Source organism: Nelumbo nucifera, chromosome 8 (assembly GCF_055504915.1).
Source record: "Nelumbo nucifera cultivar China Antique chromosome 8, China Antique-T2T, whole genome shotgun sequence".
In the NCBI taxonomy this organism is placed as follows: Eukaryota; Viridiplantae; Streptophyta; class Magnoliopsida; order Proteales; family Nelumbonaceae; genus Nelumbo; species Nelumbo nucifera.
In genome coordinates this window covers 20,268,649-20,295,136 of record NC_142656.1, presented here as the reverse complement: position 1 = coordinate 20,295,136, position 26,488 = coordinate 20,268,649, and the positions used below count along the sequence as shown (strand labels likewise).

At 36.5% G+C, this 26,488-nt stretch overlaps 1 protein-coding gene across 12 annotated transcripts; it reads right to left on the bottom strand.

Annotated features, from left to right (window-relative positions):
• Positions 1 to 13,571: 13,571 nt before the first annotated feature.
• Positions 13,572 to 25,442, bottom strand: LOC104610691 (Tetratricopeptide repeat (TPR)-like superfamily protein). 12 transcript variants are annotated; one of them, XM_010277427.3, is made up of 9 exons: positions 25,237 to 25,442; positions 24,990 to 25,135; positions 20,839 to 21,021; positions 17,618 to 19,469; positions 16,075 to 16,619; positions 15,656 to 15,836; positions 15,039 to 15,569; positions 14,816 to 14,862; positions 13,572 to 14,023 (listed from the first exon to the last, which is right to left on the bottom strand). In XM_010277427.3, exons 1-4 carry the CDS (start codon positions 25,240 to 25,242, stop codon positions 17,942 to 17,944), a joined length of 1,863 nt encoding a protein of 620 aa, XP_010275729.1. In that variant the 5' UTR covers positions 25,243 to 25,442; the 3' UTR covers positions 13,572 to 14,023; positions 14,816 to 14,862; positions 15,039 to 15,569; positions 15,656 to 15,836; positions 16,075 to 16,619; positions 17,618 to 17,941. The 12 variants fall into 12 exon arrangements, with proteins under 12 accessions (XP_010275729.1, XP_010275733.1, XP_010275731.1 ...); XM_010277431.3 differs by having other exon boundaries at positions 15,170 to 15,569; XM_010277429.3 differs by having other exon boundaries at positions 15,194 to 15,569.
• Positions 25,443 to 26,488: the final 1,046 nt, after the last annotated feature.

The window sequence follows — 26,488 nt, the reverse complement described above, 5'->3', positions numbered from 1 at the left end:
ACTTTTCGGAAACGAACAAAACATTAGTGCCTTTAGCCCTTCGCCCATCCCTCTCCCTAGATACCATCAAGGTCCCATTCCTTTTTCAAGAGGCCACTTTCTTGGATAAGTGCACTTACCCATAATGTTCTTTTTTTTGTTAAAATTTACCATGGGTAGTTTTGATTGCTTGGGATTTTAGCATTTATTCTCTACTTGAGGAAATCAACTTTCCCAAAGTGGAGAAGGATGGGTAAGTGATACTTGAGAAAACAATTTAAAAACAAATATGAGTATTTTGGTTAATAAGAACCACAATCCTATTGACCAACTTTTACGTCAGAATATAAAAAATGACAAGAGCCCATGTTATGCCTTAGTAGTTCAGATATCCCCTTCTCTCAAGATCTCTATTTCACCTTTTTATGGACATTTTACAGGATGGCAAGTCTTTGCAAGGCAGATAAGACCGCTCCTGCTGTTGCTTCTGTATTTGTCAACCCCATATGGGCAAATACAGGAGATGAAGAGATCCAACCATAGTTTGTTTGGTGATGCTAATTCTAATTATTAATTTATTCTTTCTACTCAAAATCATGCGATTTAGAGGGGTGATACTCATGGATTGAAATTGTTTGTCACCTTTCTAGCTTCAAACCAAGCTATATATTTGGGAAGAATAGATAACTCTTGAATACGACCATTTGTCACAAATCCTTATATTTGGTGTATTATAGACATTAAAAACTGACACTTATTCAAGGTTCAAAGTATCTATACACCCAACATCGTATGTTTTATTTAATGATACATCTATATATTAAATGTATTTTTTTAGAAAATCTTTTTTTCAATAATTAAATAACACAAAAATTAATGACCCATATAAATTTTTGAAAAGAAAAAACTAAAAAATATAAGGTTCAAAGTATCGATACACCCATTTTGAACCATGCACGTATAAAAGTGGCTACTGTTGAGGTTGAAATGGATCCGCCATAATAACCATATTCTTAGATGAGTCGCTTCATCAAAAGGGCCATACCCACACAACTATCCACAAAAATGTGATATTTTGTAATAGAATGAAAGCCATGTAATTGTACCAGTATCTTTGCATACTAATATCAATATCTTGATATATGATATATCCCAATCAGGCCATCACTCTTTCCACTATTAAACCACAATATAAAATGATTTTCTATACAAGGCTTGGTCTGTTTGCGGTGCAATTTTCTATGTACTGGTGTAAAAACATCACAATGCAAATGAGTTGAAAGCAAATTTTCTGTTTTGCTTTTGTTTTATTACATTTTTGCAAAGGGAAATTGCCTAAAACTCACCATGAGTTTTCAGCAGCGTTTCTCTTAAACTCACCACAACTTTTCAAAATGTCTAAAATTCACCATGTCATAACTTGATGTTAAACAAACTAACGGATGTTACCGTGTTAATATTTACCATTTTAACCTTCGTAGAAAAATATAATATATATTAATACTTGAAAAAAAGGAACAGTTAAAAAATATTTTCAAATATAAAATGCATAAAAACACACAAATTACAAAAAATATAGAAATTGCAAACAAAATAAAAAATTATTTTTCAAACTATAGAAACTATAGAAATTGAAAAACAAATTCAAAAAATAAAAATTGTAGAAAAACACCAAAAATATAGAAGGACACAGAAATTGCAAATAAATAACAAAAAAAATACAGGGAAATTTATAGATAGTAGAAAATAGAAAAATGTAAAAAACAGAAATTATAAAAAACATTGGAAATTATATAACAAAACACTAAAAATGCAAAAAAAAAATAAGAAAATTGAAAACTGAAAAAGACTCTTTTCCTCTAACTCGCCTTTCAAGGGTAATTTGGTCATGAAAATTGTTATTTATATTGACATGGACAACTCTGTTAAGAAGCAAATAAAGTAACTAAAACCTGAGGCAAAAAATTAATGAGAATTTGCATTCTCTTTATTTGCACTCCTATACATTTGTGTTAGTGTAAATGAATTTGCACCGTGCCAAAAGGACAAGCAAGCCTCCATTAATTATCATAAAATATAAAATTGTCAAGCACCCTAGAACATACTTTTCATGATTTTTTTTTTCACTGAGTAAACAACATATTCATAAACAACCAGAAGAACAACAGTCAGAAAACAAAAATAACCTCTAGCCAAGCTAGAGGATTTGAGAAAATATTGAAATTCTCGTCTAGAGGAGGACTTCATTTTTTGAGCTACCAGATGAAGGAGTTGGCCAATGTATACACATGGTTTTGTTTTTAAAAAACAAAATCAAAACTATACACATTGCCTAACACCTCCTAAGGCTATGTTTGGTTTGATTTGAAGGAAAAAGTAAGGAAAGGAAAGATAGGAAACCTTTATAAACCTTGTATGGGTTTTCCTACCTTTCCCTTCGTTTCCCTACCTTTTCCTTTCAAACCAAACGTAGCGTAAATGTGCAGCTCTATTCTGATATCTAATTCTACCCAAAAAAAAAAAAAAAACATAACAGAACCAGAGAACACTTCTGAGTTGAGAAATCCTGTCCAAAAGATTGAAACAAAACAAGGAAATGCAGATGAATGCCCTAATTAAGAGAGCCAATTAGCATGAGCTTCAGTTTTACTTTCTGCAATTCTTACGCTCCCCAGGCAACAAACATGACGTTCAGACCAACTAGATCCGCATCCATAGCAGAACTCGAACCCGCACCTGAAAATTCAAACAAAAAGCTTCAATGTATCATCATTTCATCAACCACTACAGAGACGACTACGAAAACTAATCACTACATGGTTCAGAGGAAGAACCTGCAGGTAATATGTATAGAACCATCTCTCTTCTCCACAAAAAAACTTGCACTTGGGGCATCTCTTCCATTTCTTCTGTTTAGCAAGCTCCATCACCATGAGATGTTCTTTCTTACTTTTCTCCTTGTTCAATCTCTGAAACTCCTGACACCCCATCCCCGAATGCCATGGTACCTTACAGCGTGCGCAAAACAATCTCCGGCAGTCTTCATCAGATTATCAGTCGAGGACCCATTGAGAGTTAGCTTTTAAAATCAATATTATGCCTACTAGTAAAGTTGGTTTGAATGTTAATGGCTAGCTTGCATGACACAGAATTTCATGTAGTTACAGATCCTTCATATCATTGATGGTGGACATTATTCATTCAATGTACAGGTAAAAGTTTTGCCAAAGGATTATGTTAAAACTTCACTTCTAAAACATGAAAATAATAAACTACTCCAAAAATTCTGATGGAGGACCAGCTCGAGATCCACCGAACCAACCGGTGCCAACTCAAGTTTAGAAAGGACTCCTTATGCCAACCAACCTGCATCGGATGAGGGTGGACATCGAACGGTGGACGTCAAAGGCATTGACATCGGACGAAGGGCATCGAAGGCATACCGAAGAAGAGTTCGAAGTTGCCTTACAAGTCAAGTTTCCTAGTTGTTTTACAAGTCTAAATTACCTAGTTATTTTACTCTACAAGTTTACCAGTGTCTATTATAAATACTTCTGTTTCTGAGCTTTAATAACACACAAGAACTTTTTTTTATCACTTCTCTCTCTACTAAGGCTCTACGCCTAGTTCTTTTCGTGAGGCTTCAAGTCCGAAGTCGACTCGATCGTCCGGGGGCTTGTATAGTTAGCCTGGTCGAGTACATCACGCTGCGTCAGGTGGTATTAGAGCGGGAGTTCGTCCAGTCAGATGACCAACCAAGACGGTAGCAGTCGCAACCAACCCCGTGACGGAGATCAGGGGTTACAGGCTGTTTGGAGAGCAATCGAAGAGCAGCGAACAACCACTCGTAACATTGAGCAACAGTTGGCAGAGATCGCTGGACAACTACGGACTTTGTTGCGGGAGGATGTTCCAAGGAATAGGGATAACGCATTGCACCAAGCCGGGGGAGACGACCACAGTAGGCCAATCATTGATCCTATACCCAGGAACCCTATTAGTGATGATGATAGCGACGGCGAGCTAGAGTTTGGCGTTGCTGCAGTTATTCCCGATGATGGCAGGACCGGTAGGAATTGGCGAAATCATGACGATTTTAATCGCTGTTGGAATGATGATGAGTTTAAACTCAAGGTGGATATCCCTACTTTTAGTGGAGATTTGGATATAGAGGGCCTTCTAGATTGGATCACCGAAGTCGACCGTTTCTTTGAGTACATGGAGATCCCGGAAGAAAGAAGAGTGAAACTAGTAGCTTTTCGATTGAAGGGAGGAGCATCTGTCTGGTGGGAACGAATGAGGGAGACTCGGATCAGAGAAGGAAGAGGTCCAGTTCAAACGTGGAGACGCATGAAACAATTAATAAGAGGTAGGTTTTTGCCTCCTGATTATGAACAATATATGTTTGAGTCGTATCAATGATGTGCACAGGGAACAAGAAGCGTGAACGAGTACACATCAGAATTTCTGAGATTGGCTGAAAGGAACTAGTTGTCAGAAAGCGACAATCAGTAGGCAACCCGTTATTTGAGTGGTTTGAAGCCTGCTATTCGAGACAAGATTGGAGTCCAGATGGTTATGAGTGTGCAGGAAGCGAGGAACTTAGCTTTGAAGGCTGGGTTAATGTTCCAAGAGAGGACTCGAGCCGATAATTATCGACGGTATAGCGGGAACGACAACAGGCCCGCAGCGGTTGACAAGGGCAAGCCAACTCAAGGGGTACAACCCTCCCACCCGCCGAATGTAGCTAACACTAGTAAGGCCGCCACGGGAGGAAACACTCGAGGTAATACTTCAAACCCTCCTAAAACTATTAATCCCTATGCAAAACCTGCTCCTTTTAAGTGCTTCAAGTGCAATGAAGTTGGGCATAGGTCTAGTGACTGTCCCAGGAGAAAGGCAGTTAACATGGTGGAGAGGGATGAGAAAGAAGTTAGTGATGATGAAGTATATTGTGGGCCCGATGGAGAGGACGAAGAAGGTACTTATGAGCATGAAGAGTACACGTGTGTTGTGAGGAAGCTCATGCTATCTCAGAGAAGTAAAGATGACATACAACAACCAGCTGTTTTGCACTAGGTGTACGGTACAAAGTCAATTGTTTGAATTGATTATTGATAGCGTCAGTCAAGAGAATATTATTGGCAGAGATGTGGTGAAGAAACTGCAACTGATTCCTGAGAAACACCTGAACCCTTACACGATTGGTTGGATCAAGGAAGTCGGGGGCGTACGTGTGGAGGAACGCTGCAAGGTTCCATTCTCTATTGGTAACTATATTGATGAGGTTTATTGTGATATTGTGGATATGGATGCTTGCCATATTTTTCTTGGTAGGCCTTGGCAGTTTGATGCAGATTCCAAACACTTGGGTAGGAAGAACACATACCAGCTTGAGAAAGAGGGTGTGCTACACACTGTTACCTATGACGGAAAAGAACTAAACCAAGGCTTCAAAGGTAGAGGAGAGGAATTTTCTTACCATAACACATCGCCACTCTGAGTTTGTAAGGGAGTGTGAAGATACCCGCGAGGTCCAATTACTGGTTATAAAAGGGGAGAGTATGAGTGAACCACTAGGGGAGAACAAAATTCCAGTGGAAGTGTAGGGACTGCTCGACAAGTTTCATGATGTAGTTCCTGACGAGTTACCCAATGAGCTTTCACCCATGCAAGACATTCAGCACCACATTGATTTTGTTCCTGGTGCTAGCCTACCTAATCTGCCACACTACAGAATGAGTCCTAAAGAGAATGAGATTTTACGGGAGAAGGTAGAGGAACTATTGAAAAAGGGGCACATCCAAGTTGGCATGAGTCCTTGTGCGGTACTGACATTATTAACACCGAAGAAAGATGGGAGTTGGAGGATGTGTGTTGACAACAGAGCAATCAACAAGATCACTATTGGCTACAAGTTTCCCATTCTTAGGCTGGATGACATGCTTGATCAACTTGATGGGGCTGTGGTCTTTTCCAAGATCGATCTTAGGAGTGGTTATCATCATATCAGAATCCGTCCCGGAGACGAGTGGAAGACAACTTTCAAGACAAGAGATGGATTGTTTGAGTGGTTAGTCATGCCTTTTGGACTAACTAACACACCAAGCACTTTCATGAGATTGATGAATCAGGTACTATGCCCTTTCATTGGTAAATTTGTTGTGGTATATTTTGATGATATTTTGATTTATAGCAAATCTGTTGATGAGCACATAGGACATATCCGAGGGGTATTGAGTGCGTTAAGTGAAAATAAACTATATGCTAATTTGAGGAAGTGTACTTTTATGAGCGATAGTTTATTGTTCTTGGGTTTTGTTGTAAGTAAGAATGGAATTAAAGTGGATGAGGAGAAAGTGCGAGCTATTAGGGAGTGGCCAACCCCAACGAACATCACTGACGTAAGGCGTTTTCATGGGTTAGCAACTTTCTATAGGCGGTTTATCAAACACTTTAGTAGTATTGTAGCTCCTATCACTGAGTGTTTGAAGAAAGGCAAGTTCCAATGGGGAGAGGAACAAGAGCAAAGTTTTGCCCTAATAAAAGAGAAGTTATGTACCGCTCCTGTCTTAGCACTACCAAGCTTTGACAAATTATTTGAGGTTGAGTGTGATGCTAGCGGAGTGGGCATAGGGGTTGTGTTATCACAAGAGAAGAGACAAGTTGCTTTCTTTAGTGAGAAGCTATGTGAAGTTAAAAAGAAGTGGTCCACTTATGATAAAGAGTTTTATGTTGTTGTGAGAGCATTGAAGACATGTGAACACTATTTGATTGCTAAAGAATTTGTCCTCTACACCGACCATCAAGTTCTTAAGTATTTAAGTAAGCAAATATAGTTGAGTGTGATCTGCATGCTAGGTGGTCTGGTTTTATTGATAAATTCCCATACAAAATTGTGTATAAGGCTGGACAACATAATACAATGGCAGATACTTTGAGCAGGCGTGTGGACTTGATTAAGACTCTCAGTATCGAAATTGTGGGCTTTGAATGTTTGAAAGATCTGTACGCCTAGGATGAAGACTTCAAGCAGGTTTGGGAGAAATGCATGAGCAGGTAGCCAGCGGGTGATTTCTACGTACATGATGGATTTCTTATGAAGGGAGACCAATTGTGTATTCCTTGCATATCCCTTCGCGAGAAAGTCATTAGAGACTTGCATGGTGGCGGCTTAGCAGGACACCTCGGGAGGGACAAGACGATTGAGGCTGTCAAGGGGCGTTACTACTTGCCTAAACTGAGAAGAGATGTGACCAGTATTGTGAGTAGGTGCTATATATGTCAGACAGCTAAGGGACAGGTCCATACTACTGGTCTTTACATGCCTTTATCAGTTCCTACTGCTATTTGCAAAGACTTGTCTATGGATTTCGTGCTGGGCTTGCCGAAGATCGTGGATGCAACAACAACAGCCAAACTATTCTTCAGGGAGATTGTTCGTTTACATGGGGTGCCTAAGACCATTACGTCGGACCGAGATACGAGGTTCCTAAGTCACTTCTGGATGACCTTGTGGAGGCTATTTGACTCGTCATTAAATTTTAGCAGTACAGCTCATCCGCATACTGATGGGCAGACAGAAGTGGTAAATCAAACTCTAGGTAACCTGATCCACAGTATTTGCAGAGAGAGGCCGAAGCAGTGGGACTTTGCCATTGCTCAAGCAGAGTTTTCCTACAACAATGCAGTTCATACATCTACAGGTAGATCCCCATTTTCTATTGTTTATATGAAAGTCCCTAACCATGCGTTGGACTTGGTGAAGCTACCCAGGGTACCAGGTCTTAGTACTTCAACAGAACAGTTGGCAGGACAAATTCAGTCAGTACAGGAGGAAATACAACATAAACTTCAACGGACCAATGCGAAGTATAAACTTGCAGTTGATAGGCATCGAAGGTACCAGGTGTTTGAAGTCGGGGGTGAAGTCATAGTGTTCTTAAGGAAGGAGCGCATACCCATTGGGAAGCATAGCAAGCTAAAGCCTAGGAAGTACGGTCCGTACAAGATTATTAATAAGATCAATGACAATGCTTACGTAGTGGACTTGCCAAATCACATGGGTATTTCCAAAACATTTAATGTTGCTGATCTTAATCATTATTTGCTGGAAGTGACACTTGCCTATCCTGATCATGACTCGATGTCGAGTTCTTTCCAAGTGGGAGAGAATGATGGAGGACCAGCTCGAGATCCACCGAACCAACCGGCGCCAGCTCAAGTTTAGAAAGGACTCCTTATGCCAACCAACCTGCATCGGATGAGGGTGGACATCGAACGGTGGACGTCAAAGGCATTGATATCGGATGAAGGGCATCAAAGGCATACTGAAGAAGAGTTCGAAGTTGCCTTACAAGTCAAGTTTCCTAGTTGTTTTACAAGTCTGAATTATCTAGTTATTTTACTCTACAAGTTTACCAGTGTCTATTATAAATATTTTTGTTTCTGAGCTTTAATAACACACAAGAATTTTTTTTATCACTTCTCTCTCTACTAGAGCTCTACACCTAGTTCTTTTCGTGAGGCTTCAAGTCCAAAGCCGACTCAATCTTCCGGGGCCTTATATAGTTAGCCCGGTCGAGTACGTCACGCTGCGTCAAATGCTTACAATAAATGTCAATTAAATGTTAACTAGATATTGGCTCATGACATATTAGAGCAAGAGAGAGAATTTTGAGAAATACATATTCGAAAACATCATGCTATTTTTGCCTGATGTTAAATATTTTAAAATCAAGAACAACAAAAACATTTTACTAGGATTCCAAGTTAATGGGTTTCCTGGGAATTTACATATGGGTGCTTAAAAATATCTCTAAAAATCTTGTTTAATGAAACTAACATCCCCACCTTCCTTTATCTTTTCCTGCTAAAAGCTCACCTTATTAACTTGCAATCATAAATAATAAAATAAGCATAATGGTCTCAATCTGATATTGAATTCTTGTTTGGTGACCACCTTCCTTCTCCTCCACCCCGCATAATGAAGGGAAGAAACAAGAGAGATTGATTTCTCTAGATGGCTTCATGTACTAAAATATAAGTTATTCCAGTGAAAGTTGTGATCAAACAACTGCAGCCTATGATCAGTCCGGACTGTTTCTCTTTGGGCAATGGGCCCATCTTCAGCCTTTTCAAAATAAAGAAAGAAAAATCACAATTAGGAGATGCCAACCATTAACCGTCACACAGTACTTGGTCTAAGGAGGTCTACTTAAGCAGGCCCACTGATGGTGATTAAGAAAAGGAAAAAAGAGAACAAAGAAAGCAAGAAAAGGAGGGCCCCTTTAATGCTGTAGACACGTAATGGATAAGATACTAACTCTGTTTTCACAAATTTCAGGCTTATGCTTCAATCAGTGTCATTTAATAGAAGATTAGTGGGTAGAAGTTCTAACCATTGCAACATCTTGAAAAAAGCAGGAACACCTCCATCCTTAGCAGATGAGAAACCACCCTCCAGCACTTGATTTTCCCTTATTTCTTTCTTCATATTGTTGGTTACTCTCTCTCTCTCTCTGTTGGTGATTTAATTAATCGTTTGTTTAACTTTAGTTTTTAGTTAAACATCTCAGCTGATAATTAACTTTTGAAACTACACCTGCACCGACTGTCCTACCTCCCTCCATCAGAGAAAATCTTTGTCCGAGCTATCTGGAGTCTTGCGAGGGGTGGGCTGGACGTGGACCTACTGCATATATTGCACAAAGTGGCATGATGTTTATATAGGCTGGCTAGTTCAGTCATTTAACTATCCACAGAAACCGAAGGGACCCAAAAAGAGTGTCCCCATAGGGTTGTAAACCATATCCATTTCTCCAAATTTGCATTAAAATTTAAAAATCTGATTAGACTAAGGCAGCCAAAATTTGACTTTTAACAGTATTTTAAAATTTTGAATATGAATCCATCATAAACTGAATCAATCGAATTGGTATCAAAAAACATTAATTTGTATGTACTACAGTATTAGCACCTTTCTACAATGGCACAACATGCAACATGGTTATACATTTCTGCATTGTCCATGTGGCAAATATGGAAAATCTGTCCTAGTAACATTTATTTGAAGCAACAACTTACCAATAATAATTCTTGTAAACAGCCCATATAACCTTATCAATATGAATTTAGACTATAAAAAAATATAAAATCATGAAAGCAATGCAGGCATGATTCTCATAACATGAACAAATGAAAATAGAATATTACTAATATTATTGTCTTAAAAAAATAAGTTATGTCATATTTAGAAGATCAGAAATACCTAAGCTTTATCTAGCCATTTCATGAGACTTCAGAAGTTTGTATAGTTCCAGAGGATGGAAGTTATGAGTCAAATTCTATCTGCTTCAAGTGGAACAGAAGATATCAGCTCAAAAACTGCGGTCACATAATCACCGGGCATCACCATCTTAACATTTTCAGGCAATTCCACCTTTCCAGTAACATCTGCAATTCTCATATAAAACTGAGGTCTATAATTTGAAAAGAAGGTTGTATGATGGCCACCATCATCCTCTGAAAGGACATAGGTCTCTGCCTCAAACCTCTTATATGTTTTCACAGTACCAGGCTTGGCAACCACCTACCATTAAACTAGTGGATTTTGTTACCAATCTTTCTTCACATTTTTCATTGTATACTGTATATTTAATTAGATCATCAAAGTAATCATTGTTCTAATTTTTTTATTTTTTGTTTTTTTTTTGTATGTTAAAGATGCAACAAGTGATCTTAAAGCATAGTTGAAGACAATGGATAATTCTTTTATATTTAGAATTTCTCTATTTTTTTTTGAAAGTCATGTAGACTTTAATATGTATTGAGGGAAATTTGACATTTGTAATACATTTTAAACAATGGACGTATTTTTTTGGTAAAACAATGGATGGACATGTATTGAATTATTACAATAATATAAGTATTTGCTACAAGTTATTATATAATTTTTATGTGGTGTATGAATAAAATAGGTGTTGCTTTAAGGTGGCGGTCCTAATTGTCATTATTTTACCATATGAACCTTTTAGCTATGGTTCAGCCCGTGGCTAAAGGTTCATATGGTTTGCGTTCACCCTTTAGCTACGGATAGATACCGTAGCTATAGATGGGCTATAGCCATGCGAACATAGGCTACGGTTGTCTATCCGTAGTTAAATTGTAGCTATAGGTCTATAGCTACGATTTTTTGACCTTTAGCCACGGTTTTGTTCGTAGCTAAAGGTCATATTTCTTGTAGTGATATATTATATGACAATATAATTTAGGGAAAAGTATGGACATGTCCAACTCTAAATTTTGAATTCCGACCCAATCATAGCAGAGTCAAGAAAGATACATAAATCCACTTTTTTGAAAAGTTAGGATAGATTCTCACACAATGTAGGAATTATTGTCTTGATTGATTTGGTGTTAGGCAACATTGCTTCCATGTCAGTCTCCCATTTCCCCTTGAAAATACAATGACTAAATGCCCTTATTATAAAGCAAGATTCATTCGAAGAAAATGTTTGAAAAAAAAATGCAATCTCATCCTAGTAAATGTTTACCAGGTTGGCACAAATGGCCCATCTTCCAAATGGCCATTAAGGAGATGGTGTATACACAATAACCAATATATACTATTACATCAATACCCTTAAGTTAATTGTGATGAAACAATATTACCCATTTGTGATAGTTTTTGCAAGTTTTCAAATTTGAAATTAACCCCTTAATCCCATCTTGGTAAAATTTTACTAAGTTGACACATATGGTCTATATTTGCTAGACGACTATTAAGGAGATGGTGCACATAATAACCAATGCTATTATGCCATTGCCTCTGAGTTGATTGCAATGAAACATATTATCGAAATGAGGATGGCCATGTTCTTTCCAATGAAGTTAGACTATTAGACAACACCCTAAACCCATCATGATAACATTTTACAAAGCTAGCAATTAAAGCATATAATGCCATTATAAAAGGATAACCAAAATAACATCGCCATACCTAGTATATCTTTCTTCCATTATCAAACAATATTACGTATTTATAATGGTTTTTGCATGTCTTTAGATTAAAAATTAATCTATTAATTCCATCTTACTAAATTTTTACCAAGTTGGTTGATATGACTCTTATTGCCAAATGGCCAAAGAACACACAATAATCAATATTGTTATGTCATTGTCCTTGAATTAATTGTCATGAAACATACTATCCAAATGATGATGCTAAGGGCATTTTAGTCTGTCTTTTAAAGGGGAAATGAGAGGTTGATATGGAAGCAATGTTGGCCTGACACCAAATCAATCAAGACAATAATTCCTATGTGGTGCGGAAATATATCCTAACTTTTCAAAAAGTGGATTTGTACGCCTTTCTCTAAATTGGGCATGTCCGTACTTTTCCTAATAATTTATTATCTAGGGGAAGGGGGGTAAAAATTTATGAAATTTTGTCCGTATCTATGACTTGTGCTTGTATTAGTATATCCATGGATTTTTCCCAAAAGAACAAGTAGATCCAAAAATCATAAAAATAATTATTTTAAATGATTTTCATGATAGGAAAGACAAATAGGCCTATGAATGGTCTACCAAATTTCTTGATCCATCAACAATTCATGTCAAAAAATATTTTGTTTTAATTTTTGGTAATTTGTAAAAATAATATAGATAGAATAATTATTTTAGCAATCAAAATTTATGAACTACATATGATATTATATGTACCTTAGAAATTCTAATAGATCTAATATAGTTTTTCAAACTAAGATTTTATATTATTGTAAACTATCAATCATTTAATTCACAATAAATAACAATATATTTATTATTTATGGGAATAAAAATATTACAAACAAAACTAGCTTAAGTTAAATTAGTAACTTTTAAGAAGCTATATAGACATTAACTAGCATATTAAGAATTTAAGGTTAAATTAACATTTTTGTATAATATAAAAAAAGGTAAAATCATAAAATATAGAATAAATTAGGAATCAAGTTATTATATTTACATAAGATTTGCTTCTTAAACGCTTGAATTTATGTCTTTGGAATTTAAGAATTTTTAATATTCCAATGTAAATTCATTTAAATCTTTCTAACGTCCACGGGATACCAATATTTTAAACCTTATAATAAAGACCTGATGCATCTTTCAAAATTGCCAATGAATCCAATAGAAACCACATCCATACATATCTCAATATTTTCACTATATCCTTGTGTATCCAAAACATGTTTCTTAAAATTGCTTATCTTCTAATCTTTACATTTTTTATACTTTAAATTTTGTATATGACGAGTTTTCAACTTCCAACTTTAGTTTTTATTCAATGTCCGCTTCCTTCCACAATAGAATTATAATCATACATACCAGCCTCACAAAAGCAAGAAAGGAAATTGGTTGGAGGGGAGGAGAACACAAATACGCATTCTCAGTTCGTTGATCCATGGGTTCGGAATCACTAAAAGCATTTGAGAATCAATCTATTAAGATTCCAATACCGAGTCTTTTGAACTTCAACATTCCTCTGACTGAATATGAATGAAGGAATATGAGAGAGAGAGAGAGAGAGAGAGATGCCATGGATATTGAGAAGTCCTATGTTCCAGAAAATAACATACTGTAAGCAAGCCTCTTGATACAATATAGAAGCTGTCAAACAACATTAAAACTAATGATTTTAAATGAGGTAAACGAGGAACCGGTATGCCATTCCATGTGACCAGACAGTAGACAAACTGTTACATCCTCCAGAATTAATTAAATAAAACAAAAAGGTATAATACATTATGTCTTTGACACGGTCATCTCTTCCAACTATTACACATGAAAATTGGACCTTTTTGGTCTACCCCTAACCCTTCCAGCCCTTCAACTTGCATGTGGAGACACATAAATGGAGGGAAACCAGAGAATCAACAAGCCATGAAGCTGGCAACACCTTTGAAACCCCATTCGCAGTTTTCAGTGATTTCCCATTGAAATTTGACATGCTGCAGTGAGGACAAATGTAATCTAATCCATCTCTTTTTGCATAGTCCTGTCATCGCAATGTGATTTAATCAGGTATAATACAACTTAAACCTTAACCAAAGGAGTTGAATCCCAATACAAAACATTTAGCTGTTGGTTGCTCTTTTTTTCTAATAAAAGTAAAGCTGGAAACTCCAGGCCTAAAACTAGATACACGCAGAAGCACAAAATACAAGCTCCGATGCTTCAGACATATCAAGGTCAATATAATAACAATATAACAGAATATCGACTTTCCCCTGCACAATACGATCCAAGTCACGATGAAAAAGACTACAACAATTTGACAACATCCAATAGTAATAAAATATCGATGAAAAGTAACTAAACTGATAGAAGATTAAGCCTTAATTACATCTTTAATTTTCAATTTATATTGGGGTTTCTTTTAAATGCAGACTTAGATAACTGCAATAATTCAACATGCAGTTTCTATACGGTAGGTGCACCATACCTTGAAGGCACCGAGGCCTTTACCTGATCGCCTGCTGCACTACTGGTGCAAGGTAGCACCCATTGTCAGAATGTATTTCAGACCCACACCCACCGGTCCCACACTGACACATGCTATGCTAAACATAATTACACTACAATCTAAGATCTTAATGAAGGTACCCAACTATTTTAGCCACCGGGATGTATTTTATGGCCTTTCCAAGCTATCCATCGATAATCTGTACTAAGGTTCTGTAGAGGATTCTCCACAGTCATCAAAGGCAGAACAAGTCATTGAAAAGGCTATTTTGGCTTGCTACTGCTGTTATCCTGGCAAATTGTTTGTCCAAGAGAGAGTACAAACCTGTGATATAACCAGTCTTTTTAGTCTGTTTCTGACTTCTCAACACCCTGTTGCAAGCAACCAAAAATAATGAGACTCCAAAAATCATATTAAAAGGACTAGTGAACACTCAAGAAGAGCAACATAAAATGATATAATTAAGCAAATTAGACCAGGATATTTTACTTATTTTTCTAGTAAAAAACGGTGAGATTTTACAATTTATCACATGCAACATTCCTACATTTTCATTGATATGGAAGCCATGTTGCTCTAGTGAACAACCAACCCCACTAGATTTGCTGCCCACTTAATCCACTATTTTTCCCAATCCAGACGAGTTTTCAAATAGAGTTAACATAGCAATAATTCGACCTTCTTCGTTCCTGAAAATATCACCTATGCTTGAAAGACCTGGGTTTCTTTCACTACTACCATCAAAGTTCAATTTGATGAAACCAAGTCTGGTGCAGTCCAAACAGGTCTAATATCACTAGACACAGGAGCTGACCGAGCCACTTCTTCCCAGTTTCTAATGATGTCTCCTACTGAATAGGCTTCAGAAAGCTTCAAAATCTTGACCCAGTGGGCCACCCTAACATATACAAGTTCTATGAGGGCTTCCTTGCTTTTTTCTTTTCCATGAAATAATCTTTGATTTCTTTCTTCCCAGACCGTCCAGCAAACAGCAGCTCTAGCACATCTCCACAAGATTTTACCTCTCTTCTTTAGACCCCTCACCGAAGTGGAACTGAACAAGATTTTCCACTGGTAACTGAAATAGAAGATCACAGAAAGTTGAACATCCATAGCAAGAAAAAACATATGCATTATAAGAATGCAAAACAGAATTCGACTTACTTTGTTATGCCCAAGTGGTGATCTGAGAACAAGTTGATCAAGGGTCAAACATTCACCTCCAACTTTAAGAATTCTAGTCCTAGTTGTCTCTGTAAACCTCAAGGCAGTCACCTTCAAAGCAGGTAATTCATAAACTTGTGTATTCAGTAAGAGCACCAACAACAACATCAACCTTAGCTTCCTGTAGAATCAGCAAGAACACCACTGTTCCACTTCAGCTCACAGATCCAGCAAAGAATAACAAGGAAACAAACAATAGAGTGAGAGGAAATGCCCAAAAATGTCTAGAAAGCAAGAAACAATGAAAAAAATCTAGATAGAGAAAATTAATTCGGAGTTAATGGTTGTCCACATGACAATCATTCAGAGCTGCCATGGAGACAGAACATCAAAATACTGAAAAAACTAAGGTATGGTACCTGTGGTTGCCAATCAACAAATATTACTCTCTCCATATCTGTTAATTTTTGCTTCAAGCAACCCTTCCTCAGATGTAAAATACACAATTGATGATCTGGATTTCATTGACTATGATCCAGATAAAATCCCCAGGCAAAAAGTCAAATCAATGATCCTCATCATCTTGCACACAATCCAATTTGGCAGTATGAGATATGAATGAATAATCAAGAAGACAAAACACCACTTCCATTTCTAACTTCAAAAGAAAATCAGGAATCAAATGATCCCTATTTACCCCTTGATTTGCTAGGTATCCACCATCCCATTTGCTGATCTTCTAACCTATTGTACCCTCAAAGTCTTGCTGTTAGTTAGCCAGTTAAACTTTTTTATTTCATCCCCATAGGCCCAAATTACCGAACCCGGCTTCTTTAACCATCCCACTACTAACTTGGAGTCTCCCTCAATAATCAACTTATCCATGTTTAATCTTTAGCTATCTGCATTCCTTGAATTACTGCAAGAAGTTCAGCCATGATGGAGTCCGCCACACCCACTGGACCTGAAAACAAAGCAACAAACCTTTATTTCTAAACACCATCCCCACTCCAGGAGTGGGACTCCATCAGACAACGATAAAAGTTGCTTGTTCACCTTGTTTATGAACAAATTTTTCAATATGATGGCATTGAACTTGTATGCTACAATATAACTCCCAAAAAAGTAAAAATCATATCAATGGACTAGAAAAGCTAAAACAAGAATGGAACATGGAAGTAAATATCAACCCATTGGGTGAGGAACTCTGTTTCTCTAAAAGATAAAAGACTGCATATCCCTTCAGAATCCCAGAGAATCCAAGAGTCCAAAGCACATGAAAGAAAACCAAAATAATAACCTCATTACCTCAATTTATTAATGCCATTAACACATAAAAAAACAGATCCCTGCTTTGAAGAGAACAAATGAACCACCAAGCTGTTTATAAGTAATTAGAAGCAGCAATTCATAGAAAATCACCAGAATATATGAACCCATTAAGCATACAATAATAAATAATAACACAACAAAAATGACATAGATCATATGGAATTTTGTAAAAAAACATAAAAGATCATAGCACCCACATTTTTAAAAGGATCCAAAGGCTATAAAACAAAAACCAGAAACAAAATTTCAATGGATCAATGCCTTTAACAGGTAAAATTAAAGTTCCTAATTGTACATATACTTGGTAATACAGAAGTTGGAGATGACTTCGTGTTTGAATGGGTTAGTTGCACAGGCGCATTACTTTGACACCTTTCCACACATTATTTTTCCAAGAGGAATATTTTATATCCAGATAATCCTCAACCATTGTAAAGCAAAGGACTGGGCCACCTGTCAAGGAACAAACTTAACCTTCCTACTCAATTAATAATAGCTGCTGTTTTAACAGAAAAAATATAACTACCATGAATTCAAAGCCATCAATCTCATCCTCCATTTCCGACTGATGAACTTGTATACTAAGGAGGGTTCTAATGCAATTCATAGAAAATGACAAAAATAACATACCGTGCTTTGACAATTTCCGTTGCTTGTGAACATTTCATTTCTGTAGCCCATCTTTATGCCTCCCTTGTAAGGTAGAATGGTTGTGGGTCATGACCAACTCAACTGGACATTAAGAACATTTGGAATGTGGTTCATCTAATCATCTTGCAGTTCCATTGGATGCCACTGTCTGTTGCAATTACAACTTCAGGGATTGATCTCAGGTTGCCACCAATAAAGATAGGGCTGCATCATCTTGTCTCTCCATCAGGTCAGATGCAGAAGACAGGAGGATCCTCACTCTGATATCCAAGTGCTGTAGGAGGTCAAGATTGAAAGAGAATTCTATTTCATTAAGCCCAATGAATACATGTGCTTGAACAATTGAATTGCTTCTAGAATGAATCCTTTCCTCCTCAGCTCCAACATTAGGGAATAATAAGTTGAACAATGGCTTGCATGCCCCTTATCAACCATTTCTTTGTAAAGCTGGAATGCCTTTTCTGGTTCTTTCAATTTGCAATACTTCTTAATGAGTATTTGAAAAGGTACATGGTCAATAACTAAACCAGATTTTTGTACCTTATTGAAAAGTTCTGCTGCTTCCTTCATGTTCCCCTCCATACAATGACCTCTTATCAGCTCAGTGTATGTAATAAAATCTGGCTGGCACCCTCTTCTCAGCATTTCATTGTGCAACTGCAATGCACAACGAACATGCCCAAAATTACAGAAAGCCCCAATTAACAAGTTATAAGTTATGGTATCAGGGAAAAGCCCATTTGAAAGCATTTCTTGCTTTAAGGATTGTGCATCAACAATATTTCCTCCTTTTATTTGTGCATGAATTAATGCATTATAAGTGAAGATATTCGGTGCAACACCAAATGCTATCATCTGATCTCTAACCAGGAGAGCATTGGTAAGATCTCCAGATCTCCCATACCCATCTATCAGTACATTCCAAATGATTGACTCTGGTTTTACAGAATCTTCCAGCATGTAGATGAGGAACTTATTAGCTTTGATGACATCTCCATGAATACAAAGGCCTTCAATAATCATTTTGTAAGAAAGATGATCTGGATGAACACCCATTCTTGACATCATGTTGTAGATATCATAAGCCTCATCAAAACTCCCTTCTTTACAAAGTGCACTGATTAGAGTGTTGTAGGTAAATACATCAGGAAGAAGGCCCCTCTTCAACATGTCACAGACATATCTATATGCAAGCTTCATATGCCAATTCAAACAGAGTCCATGAATGAGGGTGTTATAAGCAACAACATCCATTTGGATACCCTTTTGGGACGTATTATTCCAAAGCTCGAGAGCCTCAATCATATCTCCCTGCCTGCAATAACCATCAATAAGTATTGTTGAAGTCATCAAATTTGATGTCTCATCACTCTCACCTAATATTTCTCCAAGAAGTTTCTTAGCATTGTCCAAAAGACCCTTTTTGCACAATGCATTGACAAGAATGTTACAAGTAACTCTATTTGGGCTGATGCCATTGCTATACATCAATTTGAAAAGATCGAGAGATTTGTCTATGTTACCAACTCGGCAGTATCCACCAATCAAAGTATTGTAGGTAATGCAATTGGGAGGAGGACCAATTTCTAGCATCTCCTTAATTAGCCAATCAGCCTTCTCCAAGTTGCCCACTTTACATAGTACATTTACCAGGTAATTGTGTGTAAGCACATTGGGAATAATGCATTTATGTATCATTTTGTTCCGAAGCCAAAGTGCTGCTCCAAACTTGCCATTCATGCATAAAGCCCTGATTATGCCAGCATCTCCAGTGATATCATTGCCTTGATTACAGTCCCAAAGCCCAGATCCCGCCATCAAAATGCTTTCCCTGTTAAAATTTACAAAAGCAAATGAGAACTAATCAACTAAGTACAAAATCCAGGAATCTAGACCTTGTCCTCCAATTGCATCTAAAAAAAAAGCCCCCAAGAATTTTTTTTTTGGAAAAAGGTAATGTAATATTTATTGAATCAAAAGCAGCACATACAAGCTGAGATCAGTCCCGGAAAGGCAGACTGATCAACTCAGCAATTACATACTCCACCAAGAACTAGAATGAAAAGCAACAGACAAATTACAATTTCTAAACTCCTCAGAAACTGACCCGAATGAGAAGAAAATCCCATCAGACAACTAAACCTGTCTTAAAATCCCAAACAAAATGACATGAAAAGGTTCAGGTGGTCTGAAGTACTTCTATATTAATTTTTTTATAAATCTTCTATCTTAAAAAATTTTGAACCAGATTTTTTTATAATGAGACAACTTTTATAAAAGAAAAGATGATACAGTCTAGGTGATAAGGAATCACCCAAGATTGATAAGAAAAAAACTATGTATTCCATTGTCTCACCGGAAACAGCAAGCCTTACCCTGATCAATCCCTTAATCAAAAACAAAAGAACAGCCCAAGCTGACATCCTCACATTCAGCCCAAAAAGAAAGCCCTCAAACAACAGTAGTCTGCAGATTACCTTTTGAACAACCAATCCCTCAATCAAAATTTTAACCAGATTATCTCAGCCTTCATTATGCATCTTACCTTTATGAGTAGTCAGCTGTTTGGATCAAGAGTAGAGAAAAACTTCTTTCCAAGTTGCAGATATCAACCAGTGGATATAGTAGGATTCAAGAAGTTGTCTGATATAGGATTGTTTGCAGATCTAGAAAAAAGAAGTGGATATCCAATATTTAGTCCCCAAAAAAACTTCAAAAGACTGAGTCTACTAGCAATGGGTGTTATGGCCCCTAAATATTAAAGTGCTTTTGGCTTATTTGTCAAGCATGTAACAAAGGGATATCACTCATATTACCACCAGGAATGATCACTAGTACCAACTTTTTATCAGTATGCCTTACAGGATCAAATGGCCATATTATGGTATAAGCTATCAAATGTTAGATTAAAAAGGCTGACACAGGTGAGAACAAAGTTTCTCTTAAAATTTAATCTCACCAATTAGAACTTTTTTCTGCATGTAGCACAACTTAATTTTTCAACCCAACAACTTTAAAATTAAAGAGCGGGATCTGTGGGCAGGTGTTCTTATAACCAGAGTACCTAAGAGGCAGTTAAATTTCAGAAACCAATTGAAGGACAAGTGTATTAGAAATGCAATTAATTGTTAAAAGAAAATTTCAAAATAGGCAAAACTACAGTAGTATATAACTTCCAATTAACTGAACTGAATGATGACCTAATAATTTTCAGACGATCCAAAGTGTCCTTCAGTATTGTATCCAATGCACTGAAAACAGCCTTAGTATTCTCCTTATTATCATAGTCCTTTTCTGAACACCAATCCCGAGTTTTGATCTGGTGCACATTGTCAACAGACACCATCAAATCTTCATGTATGGTAGGTAATATCTTGACACACCTGGAAAAAGTCCATTAAGCAAATTAATAAAATTCGATTTTAAGAGTTTGTGAAAGTATGATATTTTAAAAGGAAATGACAATTAAGTTATTTCCAGATCCAGCTAAACTGAACCTTGATAAAGAACAGGTCTCCCTACCAAACTACTAAAAAATCTCCCCACTACTCTCAAGGTTACATAATTATTGTCATTTTCTTTTTCTTTCTTCATGCTATGGTTTCCTAGCTGCTATGCTAGACAGAAAGGAGAGAGAGAGAACCCACAATAACTCAACAAACACCTAGAATCAATCTAAGGTTTATAACTATTTACTATAAGCACAATATTCAGAAGATTAATTCTGACACCATTCACCATTTCTTTGATATATATGAATGCTATAGGGGTAGCCAATCCAACATTCCAAGTAAGAAAAAATAGAATTAAAAAAAAAGTGCAATTATCATATTTTGGCACAAAGAAAAACTCCTAAGACAACTTAATCAATGACTTTGAAATTTTAAACATAACTAAACTACAATTAAACAAAGCAGACTCTAATAGACAAGACACCATACATGATTTAAAAATGACAAAAGTACCCTTATTATCCAGAGAAAAATGCATAAAATAATTGAACACAACATCTGACCACTTGGCTCCTATATGAAGGATGCTTGCATTAAGTATTAACCTCAGCAAGAAGTTCAAAACCCTCAAGTTGGACATCAAAGGATGGATCAAGAAAAAACTACAGAGAACCTCAAGTTGGACATCAAAGGATGGAACAAGAAGAAACTACAGAGCAGTGAGATGCAAAAAGGCAATATTTTGCAAAATCAAAGAACTGGATCAAAAAAGAAAAGACATAGACTTTAACTGGGAAGAAAGAACGGAAAGAACTATTTCTAGAGATGAATAGCATAATATGACTCATAGGAGGAGATACCATGGAGACAAAAATCCAGATTCTTAGTATGTAGGGAAACAAAAACACAAAATTTTTCCATAGAATGACATGCACCCACAAGAAACAAACACCATCTCCAAAATCATAATAATTAGCACCCTCTATGATCAAGGATCATAATCCATTGGAAGGCAAGTCGAGTGCCATCCGTTGCAGTAGTTCCAGCTCAATAGCATATTAAATTGTAAAAATTTGGTAAAATCTCCCTTCGTTATTGCTACTGCTTATAGAAGGAAAGAAATTCCAAAACGTTTTATAAAAAGAGTTTTCTGGTAGAAAGACTCATAGCAAGAATTAAGAGGATCATTTTTTGGAATTCCAAGATCTTTATTATTCCGATTATTTTAATTATTGGGAACCTGTAATATTTTCAGCTCTAGATAATGAATAGGACGAAAATATCGTACATGGGTCTTATAATTAGCATAACTTTATTCTTGTAACTAGGATAATCTATTCCCCCTTTCTAATATATAAATACACTTGCATATTAAAAAATTCACCTATCAAAACAAAACCTAGACATGAATTTTATGGGCATAAAACCCAATAATGTGCACAAATTCTATAGGCTCCATTTGTTTCAGCGTAAAATGGATAGGAAACTTTTCATGTCAAAATATATGGGCTACATATTTTTCTCTTTTATGATGACAATTTAAAGGTGAATTTTGACAAAAGCTGTATAGTAGGTCTGAACTTAGAGGAGAGGGAGGTGGTTGAGTGTGCATGCATCCTAGGGTAAGGGTGAGCATTCGATTTAGTCAATTAAAAACCGAACCAAAACTGAAATTTTTGGTTAAAACCGAAGTCAAATTTCATTTTATTATATATTAATATATAAATACATAATATATTATATATAATAATAGAAAATTTGGTTAATTCAGTTAACCAAATTTCTAATTCTAAAAACCGGAACCAAAATTTTTGGTCTGGTTTTTTGGTTTTAACCGAATAGATAGTGCTCACCCCTATCCTAGGGTGTGAAGTTTCTAACTGGCCATTGAAGTATCTTCGATTGCCCCTTGGGGATAATCCACTAAGACAAAATTTCTGAGACCCAGTAGTAGAGAGATTTGAAAAGAGACTAGCTTCTTTGAAGAGAAATTATTTGTCTCTTGGGGGAAGAATCACTTTGATTAAGTCCACATTAGCTAATCTGCCGGTCTACTTTATGTCTATTTTTAAAGTGCCAGAAAGGATTTCTAGGAGAAGAGCTGTTAGGGATTCAGAACTGAATAGTACCTTATCTCTCCTAAACATTCTTGCAGGGGTTTTCTTAGATCCCACTAAATTAGGGTTTGGACTCTGTTAGCCTCTGGGGTCTTTTCTTGTGCTTCCTATTTCAAAGGCTTAACTCAATCATCTATTCTTTTAGGACAGCCTTTTACGGTTAAGGAAGTCTGGTGTAAACCTATTCCACATAGGGTTGGGAGCTTCTGTTGGGAAGCATTCTTGGAAAGGTTCAACACTTGTGATTTACTTCAGAGAAAGAGACCTAATTGTTATTTATCTCCTCATCGGTTTGTTCTCTACAAGGCTATGGGTGAGACTGGTTACCACTTATTGATTTCTTGCTCTTTTACTGCATTTGGAAGTGGTGTTTCTCTTTGTTAGGGTGCAGGTGGTGTCCCCTGTTGGATGTACAAAGTCTTTTTGCCCCTACTCTGCTTAGTTGGCCAAAGAAAAGTGGAAGAGTAATGTGGATATGTATAAGGGCCACTGTCTGTTGGACTATATGAGAAGAAAGGAACAGGAGAATTTTTTCAAATAGACAAAGAAGTCTACAAGATCTTTTGGAGATGATTCTTCTTAGAGTGGTGCATTGACTGAAGACTTTGAACCTGTCTAACAACTTTACAGCGGTGGATCTGGTGAGGAATTGAAATGAAATCACAAGATCAGCTCCAAATAAGGATACCCACTACCTACTTGGATTCCTCCTCCCGGTGGTTTCTTCAAATTTAACTTCGAATGAAGTAGCATTAGAAATCCAGATCCCTCAGGTATTGGGGGTGTTCTAAGAAGTGAGGAGGGCATGGTAATAGCTCTTTTTTCGGGGCTAATTGGAGTGGTGATGCTCTCCAGGCTAAGATTTCTGCTGTTGTAGAAGGAATTCGAAGGGCTAATGAGCTGAACATCACTAAACTGGTTATAGAGGGAGATTTAAACTGGTAGTGGGCTGGATAAAAGAAGATACTGCAAGCTTATGGAACTACAGCAATGAGAAGAAAAAATTCAAGTGGCTGACTAAGGATATTGAAGTGAAACTGAACTGGGTAAAAAGAAGTGCTAACTCCTTTGCTAACAGGTTAACCAAACAAGGGGTGACTAGAGATTCTATGTTTTGGGCTCACTTGTAATTTTGTTTTCCTTTTTTATCTGTTTGTCTAAGGGTGGAGGAGTTAAGAGAGTTTATCTCCCCTTTTTCTGTATTCAATTCTTTTTCTCTTAATGATAGTAATGAGTTATTGATAAAAAAAATGACAACTTTGTTTTCATTGTCATTTACATCAAAACAAATTAAAAGGGGTGGACAAGAAAGTTTTGGAAATAACACCTGAAATATTTCAATCTGAAAAAATAAAAAATGTGTCCATTTTATGGAGAAATGAACTGAACCCAACTCCTATATGGTCATTCAAATAAAAAACATACCATAAAAATAGGGAAAAGTAGAGCTGAAACCAGCAATCCCCCACAATCAAAAGCCTAAACCATTCTAACCTTTCAATTCAATCAAGCTGTCAGATTTTCAGATAAGAATGATCAAATTGGAAAAATACAAATTCACAATAAAACCCAACCTCTATGGTCATTCAATCAAAATCCATGCACCAAAAGGTGGAACCAGTAATCCCCCACTATTAAAAGGTCAAATCTCAATCTTTCAGTTCAAGAAAGTTGCATGTTTTACAAGCGACCAGCCACAAGCCCACATTAGAAATAGCTCTACCATTACACAACAGACAAAATAGCCAATGAAAGCTACGTTGATGGAAGAAGAAAAGTAACCTTTCGTTCAGAACAATGTTGGGTTTGTCGCAGAACATATTTCTGAAGATCTGACCGATGCCCTTGATAATATCTAGGGTCCTGATGTTGGTATTGAAGAGCCAAAGAATAATCTGGAGATCTCCATTTGCAGTTAAAGACTGAAACTTCAAAGATTGAAACGAAATTCAGAAGAACCATCAAGAAGAAAGTTTGAGAATTAAGGAAAAATAACTTAAAAGAAGATGAAGAAGGAATCTCTACTCACCCCCATTTTGATGATTTATCTATTCTTTGAGTTTATTTATATTCTAGCTACGATGGAGGATTGCTCAATCTTCTTCAATGACTCAGCAAATCCTCTCTCTCTCTCTCTCGCTCGCTCGCTCGTTCGCTCGTCTCCTGTGTTGGTGTTAAACCAGATGCAGTGGGCAGCAGGAGTATGGGCGCAAATCGGGCCGGGTTCCCGAGCTGTGGAACCCCTAAACCCTAACCTTAATACTTACTAGCTTCGGGGGAGTCCGGATCTGCTCTTTACAAAACACACCTCACAATGACCTCACAGATTGTTCTAACCGCACATCGAGAATATCTCTGATACTTGTATTAATTATTGATAGGGAGATGATCCCAATACGGGGAAATGTGCTCTGTGAGATCGGTGTAAAGTGTGCTCTGTGAGGAGCATATCCCAATTCGCCGGTTGGGCTCGGATTGTCAGTTGGTATTATTTCTTTTCTATCGTTTTGCTAAGATGCCGTTTGGGAAGAGTGCATATACAAATATGTTAGCTCTCTTTTTAAGGACAATTTAATTATTATCATTAAATAAAAAAGATATACTAATCATACTTCTAAAAATTTTGTCCAAATTGTTTGACATACTTTATGCATAAATATATTCACATATTAAAAAAATAAATATATACTCTTCCCAATTTAGTAATAAGAATAGCAACAATTCACTTCGATGGAAGAATGGGGTTTGAAGCCAAATGGGGAGGTGAACACAATTGCTGAAATCGCCATCGAAGGGATACTCAACGTTGATCATGATCATGGGTGCCCTTGGTGTAGAAGACATAGGCCTACAATCCCTCTTGTAATGGGATGCACGTGATGAGTGGATATGCCTCACATTAGACATGCCTAATAAAGGTAATTTAGTTAGTTATAAGGTTCAAAGTATGGGAAATACAAGGTGCATTGGAAAGGTAATTTTAAGAGACGTATTGAGATATGCTTTGGAAATGTATAAATACGGACGGAAAATCAAGATATGCATGGATACACTAGAAAATAAAAAAAAATCCTTAAAAATATGAACAATAATAAAAATGAGTTTTATGTGAGTATAACTAATTTATTTAAACATAAAAACCATTCTTTAATGATTTATATAAAGTATCGGGACCATTGAAAAATAATAGAAGAACTAAAATGTGTGTGTATGTATATACTAATATTTATTAGTTAATATTTATTATATATACATTTAGATAGTATTTATTATGTACACAA

Excerpts from the sequence above, each read along its gene's own strand:
- LOC104610691 (XM_010277428.3), bottom strand. Across the intron at positions 21,022-24,989 it reads AACATTGTTCTGAACGAAAG|GTGTGTCAAGATATTACCTA; the intron begins GTTACTTTTCTT and ends GACTTTTTCCAG. Across the intron at positions 19,470-20,838 it reads GATCGTCTGAAAATTATTAG|GGAAAGCATTTTGATGGCGG; the intron begins GTCATCATTCAG and ends AAATTTTAACAG.